This window comes from Grus americana, chromosome 5 (assembly GCF_028858705.1).
Source record: "Grus americana isolate bGruAme1 chromosome 5, bGruAme1.mat, whole genome shotgun sequence".
Taxonomy (NCBI): Eukaryota; Metazoa; Chordata; class Aves; order Gruiformes; family Gruidae; genus Grus; species Grus americana.
This window is the reverse complement of record NC_072856.1, coordinates 59,251,927-59,269,171: the sequence shown is the minus strand read 5'-3', so window position 1 is coordinate 59,269,171 and position 17,245 is coordinate 59,251,927. Positions and strand designations below refer to the sequence as shown.

At 48.1% G+C, this 17,245-nt stretch overlaps 1 protein-coding gene across 5 annotated transcripts in view; it reads right to left on the bottom strand.

The window, feature by feature from the left end:
* The window catches only part of EXOC3L4 (exocyst complex component 3 like 4), a 28,892-nt gene continuing 11,647 nt past the window's right edge, over positions 1-17,245 (bottom strand). For 2 of the 5 annotated variants that reach the window (XM_054828290.1, XM_054828291.1), the window contains exons 6-13: positions 16,538-16,663; positions 15,190-15,290; positions 13,116-13,211; positions 10,849-10,963; positions 8,663-8,785; positions 7,803-7,955; positions 6,726-6,847; positions 1-4,552 (exon numbers count right to left, since the gene is read on the bottom strand). In XM_054828290.1, the coding sequence (XP_054684265.1) occupies positions 4,390-4,552; positions 6,726-6,847; positions 7,803-7,955; positions 8,663-8,785; positions 10,849-10,963; positions 13,116-13,211; positions 15,190-15,290; positions 16,538-16,663 (999 nt within the window). In that variant the 3' untranslated portion in view covers positions 1-4,389. Of the gene's footprint in view, positions 4,553-6,725; positions 6,848-7,138; positions 7,240-7,802; positions 7,956-8,662; positions 8,786-10,848; positions 10,964-11,004; positions 13,212-15,140; positions 15,291-16,537; positions 16,664-17,245 lie in introns of those variants that run through there. The other 3 variants (XR_008577435.1, XM_054828292.1, XM_054828293.1) reach the window with 3 other exon arrangements.

Here is a 17,245-nt window from a genome sequence, read left to right as displayed (position 1 = left end):
AGCAGACGTCATATGGTATGGAATATCCCTTTGGTCAGTTTGGGTCAGCTGTTCTGTCTTTGTCCCCTCCCAAGATCTTGCCCACCCCCAGCCTGCTGCTGAGATGGGGGAAGAAATGTTGTAGAGACAGCCTTGATGTGTGCCAGCACTGCTCAGTAGTACCAAACCCTGGTGTGTTACCAACACCTTGCTAGCTACCAATACACAGCACAGCACTGTGAGGGCTGCTCTGGGGAGCATTAACTCCATCTCAGCCAGACCCAATACAACTTGATAGGAATTTACAAATATAAATGAAGAGTATTAGAGTGGACGAGTATTAGAGACTACTTGCAGTGCTGTGGGTGACAGGGATGAATACAGGGAAGCAAAGTTCAAGTTTGCTCAGTGCTCTCAGGCAAATAGTTATGTGGCTGTGGGACTAGAGGAAGTTCTTGTAGTTCTTTAAAAGTTAATCTTAATCCATTTTTGCCACACATTAATTTACATCAGTCTTTACCTTTTCCCAATACTGCCTTATTTTTGTAATAGTTTAAACATGCTATGTTCAACAAATGCTCCAGCAATCTGACTGATCTCTTGCATGGGTTTTATGGGAGAGGTGGGCCAATCCCAGTGCTAATGTTATGTCATCATTGGCAGTATTACATAAAAATGTCCTTTAGGGATGGAAGTGCACAGTGATGCTGAGCAGAGCACTCCTGTATCTGCCCAGTGCCCGGAGAACTGAAACATCTGGCTTTGGGGCAGTTAAATCCAACCACAGCAAGATTTCATGGAGATATATGCAAAATACAGAAGAGAAATGTTTGCTAAACACCTGTACGTTGGAGACCTGTGGTATGTAATTACTAAAGTAGTTAAGCCTAAAACTAATACAGCTTTACTTTTCAGCCACCTCTGAGATAATAACATCCTGACACCTCTTTTCTTTCCAGCCGTGTTTGCTGGGTGGTGTCAGGCCACATTGCCCAGCTCGTAAAGTGGATGTAATATTGCAACCCACTTCTTACTGAATATCCTTAATATTTTAACCCAATGGAGAGCTCTTTGCTGAAAGATACCTCACGGCAGGGAGCTAAACATTATAGTGCTGCTGGATTAAAAGGCTTTTTCTGGAATATTCTGACCGCTTGATTAGAATCCTCAGCTCAGGGACAGCCTCCTGTGCTTTCACTGCAGTGTCTTGGTATTGTTCCTTTCTTGCTTGGAGTGAGCCTGTTTTGCATATCCCTTCCAAGAAAGGGCAATTTCACCGAGCAAAATTGCTGAAATGATGGCACCCAAAAGCCGGTCTCGGATGGCAAACTGCAGCCCACGGGCCACCCTGGCTGCAGGCACTGTTCCCTTGGACAGAGAGTACTGGAAACGCTGCTTTTCACCCCAAACCAGAAACAAACAGTATTGTGAAACAGCAGAGACCTCTGAAACAAACAAAAAATATCTGTCACCACCCACACAGTGCTGTGAGCTGTACCAGATCCCCCCCACCCCCCCCCCGCTGAAATGCAGCGTTCACCCCTGAGAAGCTAAATCTGTCGAGAGCTTGGCTCCTCCATTTAGTCGGATACTTTTAAGGAAGCCTTATTCACCGGAGGATGTATCTGCACATGGTAACTTGGTCCCTCCAGGGTAAAAGCCAGCTGTGTCTTCCAGTGGGGAATGTAACTGTGGGCTGGGGCAGCAATAGGGCTGACAGTGGACACAACAGAGGGAGTTAACAGGGTAATAAGTGAGCTCCTTGGCACTCTCCTACAAAAGCAACATATTCCACAACAAAATCCCTGGGAGGCCTTTCTCCTCTTTTATTGGAATGTGAAATATGGTCCTAATGAACACCGGGTGTTTGACAGAAGACAGCTGGACAGCAGCAGCTCATTTCGGAGAGCACAGCCCTTTCTATCTCCTTGCTCAGGTGTCTCCAGGATCTGCTCTCGCAGCCCAGGACGAGCATCCTCCTGCTCGGCACGGGGACCCCTGCTCCCCACCCACCCTGGAGCTCCCTCTGCTTGCGTAGCTGTTGGGGCAGGACAGGGACTGAACCATAGTCTCGCCCTAATGGGGTTAACCTTAAACTGGTTTGCTCAAGAGCAAGCAGCGGGAGAGCAGCAGCTCCCGCAGGAAGCAGGCTGTGCTCCGGCCCCTGGATCACAGGATGCCAGGCTGCAGGATCCAAGTGTCCCAGGAGAGGCTGTGACAAAAGGCAGGTCATCATGCCCAGCTTTCTTCCATGACTTCAGGGTAGCAACTTGCTTTCATTAGAAAACAGAAGCCGAACACCTTATCTAATCCCAGGGCCAGGTGGCTGGAGCCTGAGGAAAGGCAGCTGCTCTGTGGAGGGACCGCCGGTAAAATAATAAGATTGAAAACCCAGTATACATTTAATGCACTTGGGAAAATTTCTGTGCTGCAGATGCCTTGCATGAGGTGCTTGGATCAGAGGTGCACACAGGGCAGAGGGAAATTTCTGATGCACAAAAACTCCCGCTGAGGCTTTAGTGCCTCAAATCCTGCACTTGTCTGAAAATCCAGTCTTAGATGTCTCAGACTGAGGATGCAAAACTTGAAATCCCCTTTTTATCTCCCCCACTTAGTCAACATCAAATGTAAATCTCTCAGTGCTGATGCCCTTCCTCTCTGCTGGGACGGGGGATGTAGCTCACACACTCATGGGGGGTTTAATCCAGGGCTCCCTGCTTGCACCATGTCCCCAGGACAGGGAAGGGAAGCTCCAAAGTGTTCCTGAGCTCTGCACACATAACGGGAGATGCAGATGATGTTTTACTTCTGCTTCTCCATAGCAAATACAGAGAGTCACCAAGCCAAGGATTTGCAGGAATAGTCGTGAGCTATATAGAAGAATGATGCAGGGCAGAAAATTCCTCTCAGGATTTCCTACCTCAAGCTCTGAATTTACACCTAATTTTTCAAAACCATCTTTAGAAAAGCACCTCATCTTGACTGTGGAGGTAGAAAATCTACCTTAGAAAATTTTTCATATGATGATTGCAAATTAAAGGTGCACTCTGTATTTCGTATCCATCAGAGCAGCTCCCTTGGCCTGTCACCAGCGCCTGCTGCTCACATGGGCTGAAATTTATACTGGTGCAAACTGGAGCAAGGGAAACAGAAGAGGCTCACTGCTGATGCTCTAAGCTCTGCCACAGACAAATTAATGTTCAAGGCTCTGCCATGTCCACATCTATCACATTAATTGATCAATCGTAAACATGTCTCTGTACAGAGTCTTGGATTAATTCCTGTGGAGGACAACCGAAAGGATAAATTGGATTAAATAAAATCAGATTTGTATGGCTGTAGGCTGCTGGATGTCTCTTTTAGTTTCCTCTGCAGATGCTGGATGTAATGCTTTAGCTCCCTCACGGAGTTCTACTGGTGGTGGCCCATGCCCACCGATGGGGTGATGCTGGTTTACACCAGATGAGCATCTGATCTGTAGTGCTATGCCTGTCCACATCACATTAGGTTTCATACTGCAGTCAGATTGTACCAGATTTGTTAAAACATGTTTGAACATACAAGAAAATGGTCTAGGGGCATGGTGGCCCTTTTCCCTGCGGCAAGGAAGACCTGGAGCCTCCCCCCACATGGCACGTCTGATCCAGACATGTCTGCCCACACAGAGAGGGTGTGATGGCATGAATAGGTCTTCAGTCCAACATGAGCTTTGCAAGGCCGACTGTGAGTGAGGAAAATCTGCTGAAACACCAGAAGGGCCACAGGGCCCCTCCTGGAGTGCAGAGTGGTCCATGAGCTGCATGTCCTGGCTGTGGGGTTTGGTTACCCCCCAAGGCTTTCCTCCTCAGGCAGGTAGTGGTCTGTGGCATCAAGTCACAGCATCACCAACTCTGTGTCATGCCAGTTTGGCCAGCTGGTTCACAGGGGAGGAAGTAAGTCTTGGGTGCTACCACATCCCTGCCCAAGCTCTGCCCCTCGGTTGCTCAGGGACACTAATTACGAAGGAGACTCTTGCTCTGCTGCTGCAAAATTATGCAATGCACAGTCCAAGCCTTAATATAGCTCTGAGTCAACTCCTTTTGGTTTTCTCCTGTTCTCTGAAAAGAGACTCAATCTTGGACCAAACACCAGAGCAGCTGCCTAGCCGTAAAATGTGTATTGAACATGGGGTGGACGCAGTGCCTGGGCTGGAGTTGCTGCCCAGGAGCTCTTGCAGGAGGTCAGTGTCTTGGCATGTCTGTTGCCTTTGGTTTTTGAACTTGGGGTAGCAAGTTCAGAAAACTACTCCTTTTACCACAGCAGTGAAAAAGTTGTGTTTGCAGAGGAGCGAGGCAGGGTAGCAGATCTTGGATCATGCCATAGACGCAGCGTAGGAGGAGGGAGGATGCTGACTGCTGATTTGGTTCTGTTTCAGAGGCAGCTGATGATCACTGGGGCATCCATTTCAGCAAAGAGTGTGCTGCCCTCTCCACCATCAGGGCTCTCCAGCACATGATGACATTGCCGAAAAATTGCCGCTCTCGTGGTGCACCACAGTCCCCGGAGCGCGAGGACTGCCAGGATGTGCTCCTTCCTGCAGAAACCAAACAAGACCTCTCTCAGTCCTGGCGAGCAAAACCAGCCCAGAGGTAAGCAACCAACAACCGTGCCAGAGACAGAGCGAGACCATGGCAAAGTGCTGGGGAAAGTCCCCTCCCCACACTGCAGGAGCCACCAGGACGAGTGCAGCCTCCAGAGGTACCGAGCCAGCGAGCATCAGCTCCTACCACCCTGCACTGGTGGAACCCCCTCCTGCTGCTGGTGCTTCGGGGAATTTCTTCCTCTGTCTCCACAGATATGTGACGTCTTTTGCAAGTTTTCCTAAGAGGCTGCAGACCTTTTATTTAATGATTATTTTGAGTTGAGTAATGGAAGTGCTAATATTTAGAAAGCTGACAGGCACTAATTAGATTACAGATAGGGAAGCCAACTTGGAAACATACCCTGTTCCAGTAATCTCGGTATATACAAATTCAGCGACGTCTCTGAGAGCTCAAGGGAAGAATTAACAGAGACTTGAACAGGAAGCAATGCAGCTCCAGCAGGTTCTGCCTCATTTTCCAAACTTAATTGTTAAAAATAGTATTACTCAATAATGGAAAACCAGGAAACAGGTGAACCAAGAGGACAAGCCTTGAAACCTGGCTTGGGTCTAAGGGTAATGATGAAAAAGTACCACAAATCACAGCCTTGTAAATGGCTTTTCTGCCTGTAAAATATTTTTCAAATAGCTAAGCCTGACCAGCCATCACTTACCTCCCCCATCCTTCCCAGAATGGGCACTGCCTCCTTCATCAGCTTAACCTAGCCACTGGGATTAAGCCCTTTTTTTTTTTTTTTTAGGCTAGGTGTGTTCACTTAGGAAATTAGTCAGAACAATTATTCTTTTTCAAGTTCACGTCTTGAATTTCCTTACACAGATAAGCCCAAAGCATATCTGACATACTCATTTTAAATATACTTATGTAAAATGTTAAGCTTTAGTTTTGGGAAGAGGGAAATAGATTTAATGGCATTTTTTCCTGAATGTTTGAGGGTCCACTTCAGTGTTCTGAACAATTTGTTAGATTTATGGTTTACTTTGACTGTATAAATATTATCTGTCAGGAACTGTGTAACCCAGTGCAAAAACCTTTGGTCTTTTTCTGAAATGACTCTGATGAAACAGATTTTCTTGCAAGCTGTGCCACTAATATTCCTTCTCAATGGTTGGTAGAAGAGCTGTAGAAGAGGAGGTAACATCTGGTATGCAACTGCTTAGCCGTGCACGAACAGTCACTTTGTTTGTTTATTTTTCCAGTAGCCTTAAATTTTGCAGATGCTGCTTTGGAACAGGAAATGGAAACTACAAAAAAAAAAGAATTTGCAATTTATCCCAAAATTCAGTGGTTGTGCCGAGGCCCTTTCAGAAACTGCAGCTGAACTATGTCAATGTCTGCTGCACTTTGAGGTCTGAGCCTGGGAACGGGAGACAAACTATTTGTTCCAAAGCTGGAGCCTGCAAATTGGCAAGCTGGGCTAATACTGGTCATGCACTGAAAAGCAACCTGGAGCTTTATAGTGAAACAAGGTTCATTTGGAGCAATAAAATGGTATCCAGGGATAGGACGTGTGGGAATGGTTCAAAACTGTGTCAAGGGAGGTTTAGACTTTAGGAAGCATTTCTTTATCAAGAGAATGGTCAAACACTGGAACAGGCTTCCTAGGGAGGTGGTCGATGCCCCAAGCCTGTCAGTGTTTAAGAGGCATTTGGATAATGCCCTTAATAACATGGTTTAACTTTTGGTCAGCCCTGAAGTGGTCAGGGAGTTGGATGAGATGATCGTTGTAGGCTTTTTCCAACTGAAATTCAATTCAATTCAATTCAATTCAATTCAATTCAATTCAATTCAATTCAATTCAATTCAATTCAATTCAGTTCAGTTCAGTTCAGTTCAGTTCAGTTCTATTCTATTCTATTCTATTCTATTCTATTGAAAAGGCTTTCAAAGTAACTTGTGTGTGATATAAGATCCAGCAGATGGAGAAAAAGAGAAAGGATGCAGCCATCAAGAAAAATAAGGTGGGATTCCCCTTGTTGCTGGCACCTTGACCTCTAACGTGTAGCTATCAGCAGAGAAAAGCTGAAAAGCTTGGCCAATGCACGGGGTGGGTTGGTGCTGTCTGGGATGGAGCCCAGCAGTTCTGGCATCTGCCATTTCACATACCTGATATCTGGATAATCCTGACACAGCTCCTTGATGTACTCCTTGATATTGTCTTTCTTCTTCTCCCCAATGATATTGGCAATGTGGTGTATGGCGGGAAGGAGCCAGTCGGAGTCAGAGCCCTGTGAATAAGGAGGCATACGGAGATATCAGAGGGGAGCGCATCATCTGCAAAATGCCTTTTTACCTGCAGCGCAGAGCATGGCAGCAGGTTGCTTTTACTGGTAAGACAGTACTGCTGCAGGCAGGACAGGCTGCCCTTGGGTGGGCAGTGTGCTGCTGGGGGGCAGCACTGGGTGGCAATGGCAAGGCACCCCCGGGAGCTCTGCTGGGGCCTGACTCTGCACTCCCCAATGCTCATGAGCACCCCAAGGAGCCAGACCCGAGCAGGGCATTGTGGCTGTGGTCCTCACCTTCTGAAGGACTTCACCTTCTGCTGCCCAATAGTTTCATGTGCCTCATCTGTGAGAGGGATGTGCCTCAGTGGGATTTAGTGCCCCCAACACCTGAGTTTCTGTAAAATCCAATGAATTCAACTTTGGCTTCTCTGAAAATCCCAGACTGATGTCGCCTAGTCACAAAACACACAAACAGCCACAGTTTTCTCCCCATCACCCTCCTGTATGCAGACTGTATGCCTGGATGGACCTTCTCAATGGACTCCTCTCCGTGAGCTGTACCAAGGGCAGGGATCCTTCAGAGACAACGTTCATCCCATGGTCCAAAGGAACAGGCCCAGGAAGAAGTTGCCGTGGGATGGATGTGATCCTACGGCACATGAACCACCCCTACGCAAAGCGCCCATGTGCCTGGGAGTGTGTTAAAACACCAGGCACTGCAATCAGAGAGCTGGCAGCTGAGCACGCACAAGCCACTACTGCAGAGTAGCCGCTGGGCTGGAAGTCCACACCATGAACCTGCAGTAACCACCTTGCTTGCTATCTTTTAAGCACTTTTACATTTCTTGAGGCTTGCTCTCCTTGACAGCCTGCTGCCTTGGTCCCCAGGAAGCCAAGCGGGGATATTGCACCTCTGGGAACAGGGCAGCTGGGGGATGCCAGGAGGGAACTCACATACCTGATCAATGAGCGTATTATTAAGGATTCTGGCTTCCTGGTTCATCTTTTTGCTCACTTGCTGCCGTGTCTCCCTGTTCATTTTCCGTCTGGATTTGATGACCTGCATGATGTATTCCCTCACCATGTACTTATGAACATGACGTAGAAGCTCCTGGTTTAAAAAAAGCAAACCGCATGTTTTTTCTGTGGTTCCCATGCAAGGCCACAGCAGTGAGAGAGGGCAGGGGAAGCTCTCAGGTCTTTAGCAGCAGCCAAGGGCATAGAGGAGATATACACGAAAGCAGCAAGCCATCAGCACATGCTGCCCAGGCAAGCCCTGCTGAAGGGAGCTGGCAGCTCGCAGCCCATTGCTCCGGCACAGAGCAATGGCAGTGCCCAAGGGAATGCCATGGAAATACTCCTCACCCTGAAACAGCCCATGATTTTGTGTTGGCAGTTTGGCTCCTCAGTAGCGAAGGGGGATATTTAGGATTGTTTTAAAAGTAGGTTTTGATGGTGCTTGCAGATTGTAAATATAGAGCTGTTGTCACCTAGCCAGTTATTTCACAACTGCATAGATGTCAAAGGAGCAAATAAGCCTGCGACTCATGGAATTATAAGGTTCAATAGTAATGTTCACCAAAGCTTTTCGTTCCTCTTTAAAGAAATCAATTCCCGTATTTAAACTACAGAAAGGAAAGATGTTGCTTATTCTCACGTGGAAGTACGATAATAGCTGAACTCCCCCGCATCAGCAGTTCCCACAGCTATAAACAGCCCCGGCCACTGGAGGGAAGTCTGCAGGTCAGATCACAGCCCGCAAATGACAGTGGGACCCCCGCGGCATCGCTGTGCCCGGGTGAAGGACCAGCTGCCTACCTGCCCCATGGGCTCTCTCATGTGCTGCAGGTGCTTGGAGAACTGTGAGACTGCCGATGCCAGCGAGTCTGGCCTTTCCGTCGCTGAAATCCAGTTATTGGTCAGGATTTTCTTAAGGAGTGGCTGAAAAAAGACCAACTCACTGATGAGACTGGCAGTATTTAGACTAGCTGATGCACTAGCCGAAGGCACTCAGCAGTATGCCTGCTTGGGAGGTTTGAACTGAAAAGCACAGAGTGCTGACGGCACATCCACTCTGCATAAACACACACCAGGAGGTAGGCACCAGGAGCATGGAGCAGGCTGGGTTTCTCTCTCCACCCCAGGGAATTCAGACTGACATCTCCCCTTTCTGGGCAGGCACCCCAGTGCAGACAGGAGAAGCATCACTCCCCGAGCAGGAGATGCTTTGGCATTAATGGCTTACTTGGGACACCTCATTTTATTGCTCTGTGCTGCCTTCTAATCCGCCAGCTATATTTCTTTAGGTAAACAAATTTTTATCCCTACTGTATGGATGAAGAAACAGATGCGAATGTTAATCAGAGGAAACTCAGGCAATGCTAGAAAAAGGCTGTGCCGTGCAACCATGTATGCTAGTGTTATATGGGTTTGTACCAGCTATAGACGTGACAAGTCACTTCGTAGTGAATCTGTTGGAAATTAGCCCAGTAATCCATCACCCCTCCAGCATTCTCCATAAGGAAATCAAGCTCCTTTTGCACTTGCAGGAGGCTGTCTGTACTCCCTGCAGACCCACGTGTCTGCACAAAGTCTCGCTGGGAATTTCATTCTGCTCATTGCTCTGATGTGGTGGTGAGGGAATAGCAGCTGGGAGCATCCCCAACTTGATACCTCATAGTCAGTGATGATGTGGGAGTGATAGCACCATTTCCTATCTGCCCCAGGTACAAGGTGCTCTGACCAAGTGTCCCCAGCATGCTATTTCCCATGCTGGGTCCCTAGAGCTAATGTGCCTCCACATAGAAACACAGCAATATCTGCTAAAGGCTTCTGGTGGCACCTGGAAGAGACTCCCCTAAAGGCCAAATTCCAAATATCCCTTCTCTGGCACATGCCCTTTGTACTTTTCTCCTCTTAGCTCTCAGGATCTCTGTCTTTAGACTCCCAGCAATCTCCTTCCCAATTATTTCTCCCACTTGTGCCCTCCTGCTGTGCTCCCAGCCTGCTGGAGGACTGTTTAGAAATGCTTTGCCTCAGCTGCTCTCAGTTCTCACGGCATTTCAGCTCTCTTGCTCAATGCCTTGGCTTGACTCCTTCCTCGTCTGCCCCTTAGGCTCCGAGACAAGCTCTGCAGTCACTGGAAAGTCCCCTTGGACAGGCGGGCTTGGCTTAGATTGGAGCAGTTGCATGACTGTCTTTGTTTCTGAAAGTTATGCTTGGTGATTTAGGAAGTGAATTAGGAGGAGTGAAAAGGGGTGGGATGAAAAGCTTAGTATCCTCCATCTCTCATGTTATACCAGCTAGGGCTAGTGGACCCCCAGCCGGCTGAGACCAGAAAGTCCCATCTACAGCACCTGGGAAACACAAACTGCATTGCAGCACGTTGGCTTTTAGGTCTCTTAACACAAGTTAAGCTGATATCAAAGCTTTATCAGCTCATACCACAGCTTTAGCATCCTCACAATGAAAGAATCAGACTTTGTTCGCCATGGAAACAGCCTGGAAAAATCACCTCTACCAGAATGAATTCTGTCCTGTCTGAGGAGGTTGATAACAGACCATGATGGCAGATCTATGAATAAGTAAGAGTAAATCCAAGTCCTGAAAAATCCAAGTGTTTTGATAGGAGGAAAAATGTTCCATTGGTGGTGTCCAGCTGACCTCCTCGGTGCTTCAGTATCGGTAAGGTTTCCCCCACTGCTTTGCCTGAGATGCTGGAAGCCACTAAATACCCTTTTCTTTTGGTTACCATTGTACTAAAGTAAACAGCTTGACAAATGTATCATTGTTCATAGTGAAAAACTTCCAGGATGCTGGAAGTTTGGTTAAGGAGGATTTCTACAAATGTTAGGCACGATGCATTTTGGAGAGACCATAATGTCATGTGCTGTAAAATGAGGTCTAGTTGGTAAGACAAGGGAAGGGCAATAGCCCTCAGCTGCTGCAGTGGTCCTGCACATACCCCTTATATTTAGGAAATAATGTGGCCAAGATCCTCTTACCTGTGTTTTTATTCTTAATTTATTTAAAAAAATTTTCCTTAAGTTCTCTTTTAGAGTTGCCAAAATCTTCTGCAGTTCCTCAGTCTTGACTTTAAATACTGTTTCTAGCCCCAGCCTAGAGAGAGAGAGAGATACCACCAAAGGGTTAATGTCAAAATGTGAACTACTACACTGCCCTAAGCATTTTATCCAGATTGGCATCTTGGGCATTATTTTTAAATAAATTTGTGTATCTAGTACTTCCTCTTGGAAACACTTAATGGGTGAAAGTAATGACTCTTTTTTCACAATCCTATACTCTGCAAATTAATCACAACTGAATAATCGTGCTTAAAAAACCACCTATTTCCTCATCAGGTGGGACGGTTCAACCATGCGAAGCAGTTGCGTAGGCTGGTTACTTTTTCACATGAGCAACACTTCTGCTAAATGATCTCCAGGTACCTGAGAGAGCACTGAGGGGCTTATGGGGTAAGAGAAAAGTAAATAATAACGCCAGAGAAGGGAAAGCTGTTGAGCCTGCCTCCCCCAGAGCCTGGCTGACTCAGTCCACGCAGCATCCATCAGCAGCGGCTGGGACAGTGGAAATAGAAATCTGGAATTTCCTAAAGAACAGCGCGTACTTCTGCAAGGTTTCACACTAACGAGGAAGAAAACACAACTTCTGAGAGGTTAATGAAATCCCCAGCAGTATGTGTAGGTTTTGGGGACATTGCAAACTCCTGGCTTTCGTCTCGCTTTCTGTGCCTGCCCCGCTGTAACACGCTCTGGGGGGGGGGAACTGTTGCAGCACCACCAAAATGCTAGTGGTCCCCAAGCTTCCCTGGACGTGCCACATGCACTGCTGTGACCACAGAGTGCGGCAGGTTCCTGCCACTGCCCTGTAGCTAGTTTGTACGTCTGAGGCTGCCTAGGCAGGACGACAAAACACCTAAAAGCATTCCTCTCACCCCAGGCTGGGGGCTCAGGTCCATAACTCCCGCTGAACGCCTGAAGTTTGGGTCCAGCATCCACAAAATCATGCTGTTAGGTCACCTTCCTCTGCCCAGCAACTCATCAACCCAGGTTGATGAATATTTAACTCAACTCAGGAATAAACCCAGCTGAGCCAATCCACCACCCAAAATGCCTGCTAGGTCCCTGCCTGGGGCTGGCTTCTCCCCTCACCACCTCTCCAGTCGCCAGCAGGGAAGGGGAGAGCAATTTTCCTCAGGGGCAGGAGGCAGAGAAAGCCAGCTCCTCGGTGAGGTTAGCATTCCTGGACAGACCATGCCATCTAGAGACATCCTGATGGTAGTGCTCACTGCAGCCGGAGCTGTCGGCTCCTGTGAGACACTGCAACGCGAAATCCTCTGAATAATATTTGGCATATAGCATCCCTGCCGCAGGCAGTGCCAGGCAGTGATGCAGCAGCATGGGCTGGAGAAAATAACCCAAGCTTTTTGGTGGCCAGACCCCAGGTGTTAGTTGGCTGGGTTGGCCTCTGAAGCACCACATCTGCATGGCAGGGATAACTGCAGATGCTGAAGAGCCCCTGGGACTTGATGGGCTGTGTCCCTGCATGGCTGCAGACCGTCCCACTGGGGCAGGTGCTGTAGGAACAGCCCTGGTTCCCCGTGGCACCAGCACCGGGGGGCTGCGGTGGCCGTGAGGGCAGCTGTGGGGTGGGAAGTGCAAGGTCATCATGTGCTACAGAACTGGCTGATGGACCAGACCCTGGGACACACACTGACTGGCACCGTCCTACTTATGGGAAGCACTCTTTGATAGTCAGAGCTGGTGGGCATACCTGTTCACCAGAGGCCTTTTCAATACATGGCTTTAAATAACTTATTCATAACACACGCAAAGCCCTAGAAGTTCCTGCTGCCAGCACTGATGGCAGGGGTTTATTTGCAGGTTGAGTGCTTTCACAGAATTTCCTCTAGCCCAGTGCCAAAAGCAGCCTTCAGACCATGTTGCTGGGTTTGTAATGCTAACCTCCAGAACAAAAAATGAAAAAAACCCGCCTCTAAGGCTGAAAAAGACGGGCTGAAAATGAGTTTAAAGCTTTCACGCAAGCACCAGATCCATCCCTGTTTCCGTCTCTTCACCCTTGTGACTTTTATCTGCATCTCTTGGGCAACACGACCCCGTGAGGTGAGGAAGGGCTGAAGGCTGAGCACCCAGCGGGGCACCCCAAGGACCCTTGTTCTTTCCTTTCTGGATGCTGCCGCCCTCCTGGACCCCAGCAATGCGGTGGCTTGGCTCAGGGGGAGCCGACTTACACCAGGTCGTGGAAGCTGTTGATGTAGGCAGCAAAATAGGGTGCAAAGATGGGGCTGTCCTGAGCAGTGCTCCATGCCACGAACTCCTCCCCGAACCTGTGGGAGAAGACACACAGGTAACACTAACCGCAGGGGAACCGAGGATGGCTCATCTTCTGTGTACACGACGATGTCAGGAAACACCAGTGGCTGGCCCAACCTGTCCCCTCTGTATGCGGACATGCTTTTTCTAGCTGTCGTAACATGCGTGTGCAGTGGAGAGGAATAGATGGCAGATAATTATGGGTTTTGGGTGCGCTCGCCTGAGCGGGTATGCAGCACTTCTGGAGAGGTGCCAGGGATCTTGGCATGCCAAATCTCTGACTTTTCCTCACGCTGAGGGATTAATTACGGCCGTGGTACTCAGGCTTATTACTCTGGTCCTTCACTTCATTGACTTTTGGGGCAATATAATATGTGCCCTCTTAAGCACACAAGGAAAGGATTTACCTCAGGGCTGATTTTACAACAGAAGGTGAATAGGAACGGGGCAGCACACCTACATTTCCTACCCGTAAGCTCAGCATGGTGTGTTAGGTAGCTGTTTTCTGTGTAGCATAGCTTTTATGGTTTTGACAGCTGTTTTACAGCCAGGTCCACGCTCCTGGCAGGAGGCTGCGTGCTCAGGCAGGCTTTGCCTGGTGGTCCCATTCTTTGTCAGGGTAAAGGAACCTGCTCGGGCTGGCCTCAGCCCCTTGCTTCTTTGGTTTGTTTAAGACAAAACTTAAGTTTCAGTGACCCTTTCATCTGGGAGCCCTTGCTGCCCCTGCTTGCATTTTACACTCATTTTGCTTAAAAAAAAAAAAAGAAAAGAAAAAAGAAAAGTAAAAAAGAAAAAATAATTAAAAAAGAGAACAGAGAAAAAAGAAAAGAAGAATAAACAGATGAAAAAAGGGGAAAAAAGGAAAAAGAAAAAAGAAAGAAAGAAAGAACGGAACATCAGTACTGCATTTCACCTCAAAAACCCAGGCAGACTTCAAAGCCAAATAGCTGGTTTGAACTACCCTGCTCATTCAGGGTATGGGAGAGAAGTGTAGATCGCTGAGCTACTAGAGATGAGGGTTTATAAGGGAAAGCATTGCCTTTTAGCGCACTTTGGACACCTGCCATGCCCCGGGTTCACAATCTGAGAAAGCAGCACTCGGGCTCCTCACCCTCACTCCTGCAAAATGTCTATTAGCAAACTCCCCACTCAGCACCTCCCGGAGGTGGGAAACTTCAAAGGTTAATGAGAAACTATTTTTAGTCTTGCTCGGAGTTGATTCATGCCAACCAGCCTTTCTCCTCTGCAGATCGCTGCTCCGGCAACGGCCACGTACCCCCCGAAACACAGCCCTGCCGGAGGGGTCAGACAGTGTGTCGCTGTGCTGGGACCCTCTGCAAGCCAAAAATCTTCCCTGGAGCATCCCCAAAGCACGTCACAGGGGGTAAGATCTGAGGCCATAACTTGGTGACTACCAAACAGAAAAACATTATTTCAGCAAAGGTGCAGGGTCCTGTGTCCTTTAAAAAGTCTCAGAAGGCAGCCCAGCTATATGTTTTGCCTGGGTGTAACAGAGAGGGTCCCATCAGCCATTTCTATGCCCATAGCCACAGGATGCAGGAGAAAACCCTCTTGGCAGGACTCACCCTGGGACACCTAGACAATGTTTTGGGCAAGTAGGCTCTGGGTCTGGGTGTCCATAACTGCTGCTTGCTTGTGGCTGTAGCTGCAAGGTACCAGCATCCAAAGCCACAAAGGTCATGGATGGATGGGACTGCAGTGGTCCCATCCCTTTCCAGCCAGCAGCTTCTTCCTGGAGCTCTGACCTCAGATTTTGGGACTCATAAGTGTCCCATATGGGTCTGTTTATGACTCCCTCCAAGTTGTTTTGCAGCTTGCTCATTACTGGGCTCATTGTGATCTCTAATTCTCCCAGGAGCAGGCCTGTGCCTGCTTGGTGCCACATCTGGCTCACTGCATGGACCTTTTCCCTGCTTTTTTACCAATGTGGGACTCATTTGGAAGGAACGTGCTGCCTGGAGTGGTGATGACCTTGGTATGAATTCATGCAGCTCTGCCAGGCACAGCTCAAGCGTTTTCGTTTCCAGGCTTCTGCTGATCGCTCCAGATATCTTCATGTGCTCTCCGATGATCTAGAAAAGGGCACGAAAAACCTCCAATGAATGGGAGAGGCGTGAGCAAAACATCATTCACAAGGATCTCATGCAGCTTTGGTTAACAAACATGACTCGCCTAGCAAAGGGGGAAACAGTCGACTTCTTGCCCAGGAGGTTTTCATTATTCTCTGGCAGTTTTAAAAATAATAATCCAGAATGGGCCAAGAGGCACAAACTGATTTGTGGCATAATCATTCATCCCTAATGGCCCCATGTCCTTCTGCTGTCTGAGTGTCAGTTAGATACGGTGCTGACTGGAGCCCCGAGCTGCCCTGGTGCCCTCCTCCTCTTTTGGGGGGATTTGCGTGAGGGGTCAATCCCCAACCCAATGCCCAAGGGGAGCTGAGCTGTCCCCATGTCCCCATGCTGAGGGTGGCTATAAGCACCATCCCTGGGGGCCCACGCAAGCCCCCTCCTCAGGAGTGATACCGGGGCCACACAGAGGGTCGGGCATCACCCCAAAATCTTGCCTGCACTGGGAGTCCTCCTTAAGTCCCATTCCCACAACCGCGGCTGCCTCTCCGGAGTCAGGCAGGCTGCAGTCCTGCTCTGGCACTTCCCGAGGCATCCTACCCATCTGCTAATCCAATTCAGACCTGTCTTCCTGCTGATCGCACAACGTGTGATATTCCTCTATGGAAAAGGAGTTACGGCAGCAGGCAAAACTCTTTGATTTTCTTTCTTTCTCTCTCCCTCTCTTTTTTTTTGGTATTATTTAATTGAAATGACTCAACCCTTTGAGTGAGGAGAATGAATACAAACCCCTCCTGGATTTATTACCCTGTAGTCCCTAAAGCTAGTAGGAGCTTTTGTTTTTTGTACTGCTTAAATTGGAGTGGCTGTCACTGCCTACAGCCTTTCTGTGGCTGCCACAGCCCCGGGACAAAGTTACTCTTTCAGCCAAGGGGTTTTTCTAACAAACCTTTTCTTTCTGCCTTTTTTTTCCTTTCTCTTTCTTCTTTCTAATCAAAGAGATTTAAGGACTTTAAAATCAGTTGCCTATTATGTTGCTGACACAATTGACAGCAGGTTTAATTTGCAGCTAGAAGGCAAGCAGGAGAGCTAAAAGTTGTAATAAACGACATTTTCTGCTCTAATGTATTCTCCCAGCGCGTGACTAACATAAATTATCGCAGAAGGCTGTACCTCCACCCCAGAAGGTAATGATCCAGTTTCCCTGGAGCCACAGAGCCCCCCCCACTTTGCCCCAGCTCATTAAATACCGTTTGAATATCAAAGGAGAATGAGGAGTGGTAGAGGTTTTCCTTCACTTCTGGATGAACTTCCTTCTCCCACTTCTCTGTGACCTCCAGTCTCAGGATGTTTCCAAAATAGCTTTTGATTTTCCCCTAAATGTTAAACGTAGGAAGGAAACATGTAGCTCAGGATAACGAAGCAAGCATGAGTAAAGTGGCTTGCTGCATTTTGCTCCATCGGCATATGTGTAAGGCTCAAATGTGCAGTGCGGAAAAATAAGCAGAGTCAAAGGTCTTGCTCCAGATCCCGTTGGTCTACACAGGATCTCGGGAAGAAATCAGGAGTTGTGCTGTATGGGGGCAAGGTACTCCCAAATCAAGGATGAATCATTCTCCTGGCAGGGAAACACTGTGTCAGCTCTTTGACTGCTTGATTGCAAAGTCCTCCAGCATGTGTAATGCACAACATCAGGATTAAAGATCAAACCGGTCCTTTCTGGCAGTACAGCAACTCGAGTACATGGCAGCACTGTTCAGTCCTGGCTGATAAATCAATCTTGTTGCCAGTGAAAGAAAATGATCTTTCACCAGCACGATGGAGCAATACTGATTTTATTCAGCTGGGTACCTTGAGCTCACCTTGAACAGTGCTCTGTTTCAGAAACGGCTTGGAAGAAAATGTCTAAGCCTAGCAAAGAGCCAGGGAAGCATGTAATCTTATGCAGGGTCCCAGCC